The 12,524-nt window shown below is 36.2% G+C and overlaps 1 protein-coding gene across 1 annotated transcript; it reads right to left on the bottom strand.

Annotated features, from left to right (window-relative positions):
- Positions 1–244: 244 nt before the first annotated feature.
- On the bottom strand, positions 245–6,083 carry LOC103326780 (wax ester synthase/diacylglycerol acyltransferase 4-like). Its single transcript, XM_008229018.2, has 5 exons — positions 5,839–6,083; positions 5,042–5,611; positions 2,680–3,030; positions 1,605–1,742; positions 245–532 (listed from the first exon to the last, which is right to left on the bottom strand). Exons 1-5 carry the CDS (start codon positions 6,022–6,024, stop codon positions 371–373), a joined length of 1,407 nt encoding a protein of 468 aa, XP_008227240.2. The 5' UTR covers positions 6,025–6,083; the 3' UTR covers positions 245–370.
- Positions 6,084–12,524: the final 6,441 nt, after the last annotated feature.

Genomic DNA, 12,524 nt, shown 5'->3' with positions numbered 1-12,524 from the left:
TAAGCGAAATCTACTCTTAAAGATAGTGATTACATGCCTCAACCTAAAACTATTATTCTACTCAAGTATCAATGAAGACCAACTTCTGCATCCCAAAAGATAAGTATTTTGCTGTAATTTCCTTGGTTTTATTTAATCTACTCTATCAATGTAAATTAAAAATTTCTAATAATTATTTCATATGTTGTTTTGCAGGAAAAGTAGCATCTTCAACCAAATTTTCCAATAAAGAAATCAATGAGGAATTTTACTTAGCTTACAACAGACTCAAATTTAAAAAGAGTAAACAAAACCCTAACCATTGGGGATCAAGATTCGTTCACCCTTATATTTTTTAATTGTTGAAACAAGTGGCTTTTTCTTTGGTTTTCTACGCTGTCTTTGCAGGAGGAATTGCGTTAGAGGCTTCGAGTATTACTCCAAAGGCATTTTGCATGGACGCCTTCAATTTCTGGGAATCTATGAAGCCTTTTTCAGCTCCGAAGGCAACCCTCAGCTTTCCCATATAACTAAGTGCAGTCACAGTAAGACACTGCATGTATGAAACACCATCTCATTATCTTATTATATACATACATAAATAGGGATTGGCAATGAGTAGAATTGGGGGTGGGTATGCCATTCCCATCCCCATTCCCGTTAAGCTTTTTTCCCCGTTCCCGTCTTCATATCCACAATATTCATATCGGGGATTCTCCCTCCCCACCTTCACTGGGGAATGGGTTCCCCGATCCGCCTCATTACGGAAGAAAAAACCAATATATAACTACTTTGTTGGAAGAAAAAAAAAGTACTAAGGCAAGATAATGAATGTATATAATATATACTTATAAGACAATATAAGAATGTTTATATATGTATTGGAAGTTAACTAAATAAATAAGTAGTGTGGCTTAAGGTTTGTATAAATTATATAAGTACATAATATAATAATATAAAATATATAAAACTTAATCGATACAATCACTTTAATAAAATATTTATATATATCTGCGAGGAAAATTGCCATCCCTATACATACATATATATATATATATATATATATATAAATTGATAGGGAAAAAAGGCCACCTAATTTTAATATTTATTACAAGAACCACCAAAATGTCTCCAAGACAGAATATAACTATAGGCAATGCAAAGAGTATTAATATCTTTTAAACGTAATATTAAAAGGGCTGTTATTAGCACTCCGAAAAGTTATTATACTCCGTATCTATATATAAAGAAAAAAGTAGAGAATGGTAAAACATTCAAAATACCAGAAAATAACCTTGGTTAATTTAAACATTAAGAATTGAAATTATTAATTAAATGAGGAAAATATGGTAAATTCACATTTTTCATATTAAAAAATTAAAAATTAAAAACAAAATCAGACAATAGATCCTACTTTTATGGAACATAACTACTAATGTTATCTTTTCTTAATTCTAAAAATAAAATAAAAAATAAAACCAATTGATACATGCGTGAACATGTGCCAAGGAACATAATAATATAAAGAAGAAAATTGCAATATAACAATTTTCAATATTAATTATAAAAAATAAAGTAACTGCATAATTAAGTACCTGAGGTCTCAATAAAATAAAATAAAGTACCTGAGGTGCACCAACTGCCATAAAGTATAAGCCACCAACGGGCTGATTGTCCAAAGCCATTTTTTCAACTGGCCCAATCATATTCGAGATTGTTATGCTCGAGTTCTTGAGCGTGCCATGAATGTATCTAGCTGCTACCTGCAAACACACCACCTTATAAAACACTCTAAAGTTTTTTTTTTTTTTTTTTTGAAAAGAATATTCTAAAGTTCTATGAGAGACCAACAGATTTTGAGTATATTAACGGGCTAGATTCGAATTTAGAAATTAGAATATCTTTCAACGTTAAAAAGATAGATATCAATTTACTAAGAGTCAATTGCATCTTTAACGGCTCTTGAAGAAAATCCTTAGCTTGATTGAATTAAAATTTTCGACATTTTGTGGTTTGGTGAGAGGCAATCTATAATTAGGTGATTTCTTCTCATGGCAAGATTCATTGACACTTAACCAGCCCAACATTGACCAATTAGATGTTAGTTGGATTGACTTAGATTTTTTGTGTGCTCTCAAGTGGTCCTGGGTTCAAACTCTCGTGATACTTGTGTGTGTGAGTTTCCCCCCTCACCCTTCCTAACTTTAGCAAGAAAACATAAAACCAACCCAACATTGGCAAGATTCATGTTAGACCATAGTTTTGTATATTACTATTTTTGGTGAGTTTTAGTTGTAAACTTTCTATCAATATGTATTCAATTTTCAATATTTTTGTTCAAAACTTTGCTTTAGAGACCCCGCTGCTCATTTAGCACATAGCCCCTAAAATTTCAAAGCCACTCTGCTAAGAACTAGTTTGTTGATAAGTGCATTTAAAGTGTTTTGAATGGATTACACGAATTTGACTTATGAGGTCATCATGCCCAATTTATATTTCCTACGAAACATTCTATATCTTGTGAGAGTACTTACATTTTAGCATAAAATGAGATTTTAGCAACATAACATATTAGATATTTGACACTAATATTTATAAATAAAAAAAAAGGAGGAATTGGTAAATTGCCACACTTTATAAAGTTTAAGTGGTTAATAATAAAAATTATGTTTATATCAATTTTCCTTGTTAATTACGTACCTCAGGACCTCTAAATTTCTTCAAAACGTCCAACAGCCAGCTAGTGAGGTAGCTAGCTGCAGAACTTCTCTTTTTCTTGATCATTTTTTGTGCTTCCCAAACAAAGTCGAGTGGGTTTGAAGTTTCAGTTGACTTGGGCACTGGCAAGTGTAAGAAGGCAAATTGGTTTCCCCATGACATCTTAGCATTATTGGGTTCGATCATCTCTTTAATTGATGTGTAACCCTCGATGTTTCTGGTTCTGAGCAGCACCAATGCCGTACAACGTTCATTGCTTGATTTTTGGGTAACCTCTTGCATGTATATTCTGGTGCCCAAGAAGATTATTCCAGCAATCACATCATTTATCGTCTGCAATTGTTCATCCCAATTTCATTCAAATACTATAATCAATATTAAAAAGAAGGGTTAATTTCGGATTGGTACCCTAGCTTAAGACATGCTTGCATTCTCAATTTTAACAATTACATACCCTTATTTTGTACAACGTGACTCTGCCGTTAGATTGGCGGCTAGAAAATCTGTTAAGTGATGACATGGCACATGTAGGGCCCGCATTATTTTCTTAAATTCAATAAAATAATTTTTTTTAAACACATTGAATAAAATATTAATAAACAATTGAAAAAAAAATCTTCCCAGTCAAACCCAAACTCCCCTTCTCTTCCCGAACAACCATTCTCAGCCACACCCACCATCACAGCACAAAAACAATATATATAGGGTAGCGATGGTCGGCTTGGAGTGCCGCAGCACCACCACCCATGTAGGGTACGAAGAAGGGTTCTGGGGGAATAGGGGAGAAGAAATTGATGGGGGAGAGGGAGAGTGTAGAGGGGAGAAAAAGAGAGAAAGATTTTTTATTTTTTATTTTTAAAAAATTATCTAAATTTTTTTGGTTTTTAATATTTTATTCATATTTTAATCAATTTAAAATTAAAAAAAATGTGGGACCCATAGTACCAAGTAGGCAACTAACATAGAGATTTGATGGAAACCCTAACGGCGAAACCGCATTGTAACAAATTTAAAAGATATGTGATTGTAAAAATTGAGAAAATAGGGATTAACATGTCTTATGAGTATGACCACGAGGTACTAAACTATAATTAACCCTAAAAAGAAACTAAGAAAAGAAAGGGCTTGTAGAGGACTTGTTATAAACCCAGGCAAATGTTTGATGTTCTAAAAAAACCACATGGATTGGATTATGTCTAATCTTAGGCCCAAATAGTAGGATCATGAATGACATCGAAAGTGTGGGTGGAAATTTTTGACACAACCCGATACACGACTTACCAAAAATTAACGAGTCAACCCGCACAAATAAATTTTTAGCTCATTTTCGGGTCACCCATCATGATCCGTTTAATAAACAGGTGGGTTTTGGGTCTAACTGACAACTTGCTAAAATAACTATGTAACTCATTTAACAAAACAGGTCATGGCGAGTCAACTCGCCAACCAGCTAAAATACCCATGTGACCCGCCAACCCGCTAACCATTTTCTTTGTTTATTCTTTATTTTTCTCATTTTTTTATGTATCTTTTAGTTGCTACCACTTAGCGTGTCAACTCAATACAGGATGCAAAATCCGCAATTAAATTAGCTGGTCAACTCAACACAACACGACACGACACGTTTATTAATCGAGTCGGATTTTGATTGAACATTCTTGACACGTATATGATACTGACAAGACATGAACCTAACATGATACGGCCTATTGCTAGCCCGTAAAATTAAGTTGGATGTGATTAATTATGTGTAATTTTTGCCTCGAAAAAGACTTATTTTATTTTAAAAATAATTATAATTGTGTAGGGAATTTTGAATTTATGCTAGGGTACAACTGGAAAGCTCAATCGGGTGTGGAAATAAATGTTTTGAATGCAAATAATAATCCAATTTTGATCAGAATATCAAATTTCATTAGAAAAATTCTAACAGGGCAACCCATGTCTACGAAAGGGCAACAAAGTACACCGCCCCAAACATCCAAAATAAAATGGACGAAAAGCCGCACAAACCCACATTACCAAAATTATGCATGATCTTAAGTCAAGTTCACAAAATTACCCAAAATAACTGAAACCCTAATACAACACATAAGCCTAATGAGCGTTATGGCCACAAACTAAGGGGAGAGCTCCTTTTCTTTTCATAATAATGAAAGTTGGAAACTTCTTTTGATATATATTATGTAATCTATCAACTTTCTAGTCATTTGTATTGCGTATTTGTGTAATCCTTGTGTTTGGTAAATAATTTCATACTTCATAGCAGTTTTTTTGTCGTAGAATGTTCAATATAAACAGAAATCATTATAATAAATAAATAAAAATTGGTACATAATCTTACCACTCCAAGTTTGTTCTTGATTAGTTTGATTTCATCAATGGAGAACGTCAAGGTTGATAGTGTTATTGGCCGAAACTCAACTCCATCTTCCCCAGACCTAATTGGAGTACGATCATCTTCTACGAAATTGCTCTTCAAAATGCTCCAACTGAAATCCGATACAGTTTGGAAAACTGAAGAGAAAAACTGAGACACAGTTTTAGTCTTGTGAGTAGTTTTTGGTCCTGAGCTCTTCAGGGAAGGAAATGTTAGAGGAACAGAAGGGTTTTGAGCATTTTGCAGACAAGAAAGAAGAGCGCCCATTAGAGAGTAGCCATCACCTAGTGCATGGTGAAGCTTGAAAATCAGGGTACCGGCTGCATGGCTTGTTGGGTACTTGAGAATGTGAATTTCCCATAATGGCCTGTTTTGTGGGAGTCTTTCTGCTGCTATATTTGATATGTAGTCATCAAAATACTCATCATAGGATTCTGGTGACATTTTAGAAGGGAAAATGGGGACATGAACATGGTCTTCAAGCTTCACTTCAACCCTCTTCCATTGTTTCTTTTGATCTACATTGTCACTTACCTGTTTTATAATTTCAGATAATTGATATCAAATCTTTAGTCTTTCTTTTTTTTTCGCAGTAAGCTGGTGGTTTTCACACTCTCATGTTATTTGATTGCTAGTATTCGAGTAAATCAAATGTTAACGAGTAAAAAGAAGAGAAGAGTAGTGAAAATTGAACAAATTGGGAGTGTGAAAATCGCTTCCGTTTCCGATAAAATGACAAGAGAGAGAGAGAGAAGACAAACCATGATAGAAGAGAAGCGAGGGTTGATGGGGAGGAAGACATCTTGAAGCAAAGAGAGAGCTTGGGAATCATTGATTGGAAGCTCAAATTCCAAAACAGCAAGAATTGCAACAGATAAGATAGAACTGTTAAAGTATTGGCCAGTGGGGCTCACTGGCTCTACTTCTCCTTCCTCCCTAAACTCCATTATGCTTCACTCTGCCTCCAATGAACTTTGATTTCTCCAGTTGCCTTTCACCAAACCAGAGAGTAGATATTTATAATCTGAGTATTTGCTGCTTCTAATTAATTTGTGCAAAAACTAGGTAGGAAAGTCGGCACTCATTTATTATTGAATAGAGCTCCTCATCACAACAGTTTATACAAGAGCGATGGTAGACAGACCACATTATTTAATTACGAGTTTTAATATGAAATTTACATAAATATCGATTTTTTATGTTTTAGTAAAAGCATGGGAAATAATAAATTAAATTCATTTCAATACATATGAAAGGAAAAAAAGAATAAATTAGAATAATTCCAATACACATGTGACCTCCTACAAAGAGAAGAATACACAGAAAATTCCCACAAAGAAATATTCTCATACTCGGTTTCATATTTTAGCTGGTTTTTGGGTGGAACTTCAACTTCCTTCATGGTATCAGAGTAAGACTTCATGTGTTGGGCCCACACGTGCTCCCACGTCACCCTATAGGTGTTGTCCACATGTTAAGCTTGAAAGTTCGCCACACGTACGGAGGCGTGTTGAGAGTATTTGTCCCATATTGAAATGTGAAGGGACCTAACCTAGGTTTTTAGGCAGTTGGGCTACTCCCCCTATTGCCAATTGGTTTTGGGGTAGAACCTCAACTTCCTTCATGGTATCAAAGCGGCGATCTTGGAATTTGTGACTCTAGTTTCAAACCCCCGCCCGCCGCTATGGAGGTTGATGATTTTTTCAACCCTCATGGAAGTAGCACCACCGACTCATTTTCTCCTTCTCAACCAACCATAGCGGAGTTGAGTGCCCAGGTGGCTGAGCTCCTACAGATGCAGACCTTGACCCTGAACTCAATCCTAAATCAAGATTCTATTTTGATGACCTCGAACCCTATCCTGAATCAGGATCCTATTTTGATGACCCTGACTATGATTTCAACGACCTCGACCCCCGACTACGACGACGACAACCCGGACCCGACTCCGATGCGACCTCGACCTCGACCTCGACACCGACTCAATGATGACCTCGACCTCGAATTTGTCTCTAATTCATACCCAGATCCCGACTTGACTCGAATCGGCCCTACTCAGAGCTCAAATCCCTGTCTGGATTCCTACTAAACATGTATCCTATGCATCTTCCACTTCACAGATTATGACTTCCTAACTAACGGCCCTGACACATGGACAAGATTGGGCATATTGTGGTGATCCGAGACACACTCGTGTGACTTGTTTTTAATTGCATGGTGACCCCGAATGGTGGGCTACTCTCAAAGATCGAACACAACGCGATACAACCAGTAAGGGTACTAGTTATGGATTTCATACTTCGGATAAGATTGATTCCAGGAGTTGGATAATTGATTTTGGTGCAACTGATCATTTGACGTTTGATCCTGATGATTTTATGAATACTACACCACCCCCAACGAATTTGTAATGCTAACGCCAATGGAGTTACTTATCCTGTGGGAGGGGCTGGCACTGTTGCACTCTCATCCTTTCTTTCACTGTCTAATACTTTACTTATTCTATCTCTATCTAATAAATAGATGTTCGTTAATCAGCTTACTGGACAATTGAATTGTTGTGTACTCATTTACCCGAGTTTTTGTTTGCTTCAGGATATTCACAGTAAGGAGATTCTTGGTCGTGGTACTAAGAGAGGGAGGCTATATTATATAGATGACTTCAGTCTAGGCATGGCTAACAGTGTGATGCATCCCTCTAATAGCAAACAAAAGAAAATCTGGTTGTGGCACCGTCGATTGGGACATCCGTATTTTATTTATATCAAGCATCTTATACCATATTTATTCTTGGGTTTCAAGGACTCTGACTTCACATGTGACACTTGTATTTTAGCCAAGAGTCACCGTGTGCCCTATCCGTTGAGTATGAACAAGTGTACTACTCCGTTTACGTTAATTCACTCTGATGTCTGGGGACCTTCACCTATCATTGCTCCTTCTGGCGTTCGGTGGTTTGTCACATTTGTAGATGATTGTACACGGATGACATGACTTTATTTGCTCACGAAGTATTTTTCCTTTTTCAGTTCTTCCACAAACAAATGAAAACTCAGTTCAATGCTCAAATACAAATTCTTCACTCAGACAATGGTGGAGAATTTGTCAATGATGACTTTTAGGCTTACTTCCAACACATAAAATTATCCATAAGACGACTTGTTCTCAGACACCACAACAAAATGGTGTTGCTGAATGAAAGAATTGACATCTTCTTGAAACTGCCCGAGCACTTTTGATTGGCGCTCATGTTCCTAGCCATCACTAGGATGATGCTATTGTTACCACAGTTCACCTGATCAATCGCATGCCTTCTATTGCATTGATCTTTAAAACTCCCTTACAAGTGCTTATGCAACACAGCCCCTGCCCTCTGTTTTGGTACTCACACACTTGATCTTTGTGCCCTTTGTTGTGTTTTTGTGGGTTATGCCATTCATCAGAAATGCTACCGCTGTTATCACCCTCTTATCCAGTGTACATATGTCAATTTGGATGTGACCTTTCTAGAATCTGAGATGTTCTTCCATGACCCATCATCCAATTCTACGCTTCAGGGAGAGATACGAAGTGAAGAGCAGAATTGGAGCAACTTGGAAAATGAAGAAATTCTCCTATGTACAGAAATGATATATCGTCCCGAGTTTGGACCACAAGATTACTCTCTGTCGAAAAGCGATCAATCACCTATTCATAGCGATCAATCGCTTGCTGATCCCTGTGAAGATGTTTCTGATTCGAGTCTCACACCTACAGACAATACAGAACAACAAGATGAAAACCCCCCTAACTCAACAGTACTAATAGACTAATCTCCTGAGAATATCCGTGAGGTAACTACTTCTACTACATTTGTGAATTTAGAGGATAAATTTATTAGATACCAATTACCTTTCAGGCAGAATCGTGGAAAGCCACCAAATCGTTATTCACCTGATATTTGTAAGACATCAAAGTATCTAATTGCGAATCATGTATCCACTGAGAAGTTGTCTAAACCACTCAAGGCATTTGTGCATCAATTGTCTGCTATTCATATGCTAACCAAGGTTGCTGAAGCATTTAAAGATCCTAAGTGGGTTCAAGCTATAAAGGAAGAGAGGAAAGCTCTTAAGAAGAATCAGACTTGGACACTAGAAATTTTACCACGAGGAAAAAAGAGTGTCAGATGTAGATGGGTGTTTATCATAAAACACAACACTGATGGATCTATTGAGCAATACAAGGCAAGACTTGTGGCAAAAGGGTACACACAGACTTATGGTGTAGATTATGAAGAAACCTTTGCACCAGTTGCAAAATTGAACACAGTCAGAGTCTTAATATCCCTCGCAGCTAATTTGGATTGGCCACTACACCAGTTTGATGTAAAGAAAGCACTCCTACATGGGGAACTCACGGAAGAGGTGTATATGGATATTCCTCCTGGATATAATACTACTAATATTGGAACAATATGCAAATTACAAAAGGTGTTGTATGAATTGAAACAGTCACCACGTGCATGGTTTAGATGGTTCACCATGACAATAAAGAATAATGGTTTCAGACAGAGTAACTCAGATTATACTTTGTTCTTGAAACATCAGAAAGGGAAGGTAACAGCTTTAATAATCTATGTTGATGACATGATTATTATTGGGAATGATAAACATGAAATATCTCAGCTACAAGACTATTTGGCTATTGAATTTGAGATGAAGAATCTAGGCGGACTCAAATGTTTCTTGGGGATTGAGGTGGCCCGATCACAACAAAGCATATTTCTCCCTCAAAGGAAATATGTCTTGGACTTATTGACAGACACAGGAACGCTAGATAGCAAACCTGCAGACACTTTTATTGTTTAGAATCATCACTTTGGAGAATACCTTGATCAAGTTCCAACTAACAAAGAAAGATACCAAAGGTTAGTGGGAAGATTGATCTACTTGTCTCATACTAGGCCAGATATTGCTTATGTGGTGAGCGTTGTTAGTCAATTTATGCATTCTCCGAGTGAAGACCACATGAATGCAGTTATTCGAATACTTAGATATTTGAAGTCTACACCCGAAAAAGGACTTACGTTCTTAAAACATGGTCATTTGAATATTGATGGTTACACAGATGTAGATTGGGTAGGAAGTATAACATATAGGAAATCCACATCCGGTTACTTCATATTCGTGAGAGGTTTTGGTTACATGGAGAAGCAAGAAACAGAAGGTGGTATGACCAAGGGAATTTGCAAACTCATTTGGTTAAAGAGGTTGCTTACTGAACTTAGGAATAGACCTACATCTGTAATGAATCTCTTTGTGACAACAAGGCTACAATAGCTATTGCACAGAATCCAGTTTAACATGATCCCACCAAACATATTAAGGTAGATTGACACTATATCAAACTGAAGCTCAAAGCTTCAGTTTCCTTTCGTAAAGTTCGAGGATCAATTGGCAGATATTTTGACAAAGACAATTTCCAATAAAGCATTCCACAATTCACTGGGCTAGTTGGGTATTGGTGACATCTATCTACCAAAGTGAGGGGGAGTGTTGGCGTGACTTGTGGACCATTGATTTTCTTTTCTTACACGCCAAGGATTTCTATTATAATTATATTTGATTTACTTTAGTTCTTGATTTCCTACTGTAAATAGAAGTATGGATTTATTATTTACTTGCCTATTAAAGTTCTGTTGTATTATAAATATGACCTCCTACAAGGAGGAGAATACACAAAAAATTCCCACGAACAAATATTCTCATATTAGGTTAAATATTTTAGCATGAAAAGAAAAAAAGAAAAAAAAATAGAATAATTCCAATATATATGTGATGAAAATTGTAACATTCCACATCGACCAGCGGAGACGGGGTGATGTGCCTTATATGTACATGCCCGCCTTCATCTAGCACGAGGCTTTTTGGAAGCTCACTGGCTTCGGAGTCATGAAAAGTCCAAAGTTAAGCTAGTTTGGGCTAGAGCAATCCCAGAATGGGTGACCCATTGGGAAGTTGCTGGTGAGTTCCCAAAAACAAAACCTTGAGGGCAAGGGGAGCCTAAAGTGGATAATATCGTACTACGGCAGAGCCAATCCGAAATGTGACAAAAACTATCAGAGTCTGTCGGTTCGCAATCACCACATCACACAATACGTGATGAGTAAATGTGAGGGAAAACGACGTGAATCCTAATAAAGGATAATTGCTACTTACACAACATGTGATGCATAAATGCGAGAGAGGCAAGTGCAGTGCCAAAGTTTTTTTGTTTATTTTATTTTTGAATTCAGAACCTTATGAAGATTAAATTGCACAAGGTCAAATAGTCATTGACTAAAATTGTATATTTTAACATTTATATACAAGCCCTATTGCTATTGGCAACCTAACCTCCGTTTAGCGCAGTTTTAGTGATCCAACTTCAATGTGAAGCCTATTGCTTTTGGCCACCTAACCTCCCTTTATTAGGTGAATTAGATAGGTCCCTGGAGCAGGGTTCACTATAAAAAAGATGACATTTGATCCCATATTGCACGGAAGTGCGGTGTAATTAGGTTGATGATCATCAATTGGACAGAGAGATTACACAGGGCAGCCGGAAAAGAACAAACCATGAAATAATTATCTTTAAATTAGGAGAAAAATTTAGTTGCAAAGCTATTTCCGGTCAATAATGCTCTGTTATATGCCAGTGTTATTATGCATGTTGTAACGTAATTGACTGAGATAGCAAAATAGTGACATTCCCATTTCATGGAAGTCTTTCTCCTAAACCAAAATCACATAATCTACTATATATTCAATTGGGTGTAAATTCCGCACAAAAAAGTACTTCCACTTGTTTATTCACAATACCAATCGATATAGTTATTTGTACTAAGAAATAATCAATTATTACTACATCCTTCACAAATGTTGAGTCAATAAACACATTCAATATTTTTTTCAAAATTTTTTTATAAATATTTTCTGCTTAATTCACGTGTTAATCTTGTAAGTGGTTCGACAATAGGCTACATCTATTGGCAATTGGTTTTTTTAGAAGAGAAAACGATATTTCATTAATATAAACTCAATTCATGTTACAACCACTGAGGATAAGAAAGCGCATGCATCACCCTCGGGCCAACACTACGTTGCTGCAATTTGAATGATTCATCAACATCATCCTTATGACAACTTTCAGTAGGCAAGGATACCGGGCTCTCTCCACTAAAGCAGTTAGTACCAGTAAAATTAAAGTCAATGTAACAAGCCGTAAGTACTGTAAATATGTACATTTTTTTTGTGTGTATTTATAATTTACAAACCACAAAATAATTTAGGTTTTTTAGGTTTTACACATAAAAAAAATTTCACTTTTGGAAAAAACCCCAAAAAGACAAAAAAACCACTCAACTTTCAAATCAAAGGCATGCAAATGTATTGGATTCCTTAGGAAATCTAAAAATAAATAAGGG

This window comes from Prunus mume, linkage group LG3, assembly GCF_029339155.1.
Source record: "Prunus mume cultivar Tortuosa linkage group LG3, ASM2933915v1, whole genome shotgun sequence".
NCBI classification, from domain to species: Eukaryota; Viridiplantae; Streptophyta; class Magnoliopsida; order Rosales; family Rosaceae; genus Prunus; species Prunus mume.
The sequence above is the reverse complement of the archived record's forward strand: the minus strand, read 5'-3'. Positions and strand labels throughout refer to the sequence as shown.

Coding starts and splice junctions, on each gene's coding strand:
- LOC103326780 (XM_008229018.2), bottom strand. CDS start 6,024: ATGGAGTTTAGGGAGGAAGGAGAAGTAGAGCCAGTGAGCCCCACTGGC. Junction 1,743..2,679: donor AGAAATTTAGAGGTCCTGAG/GTACGTAATTAA, acceptor GTGTGTTTGCAG/GTAGCAGCTAGATACATTCA. Junction 533..1,604: donor TGGCAGTTGGTGCACCTCAG/GTACTTTATTTT, acceptor TCATACATGCAG/TGTCTTACTGTGACTGCACT.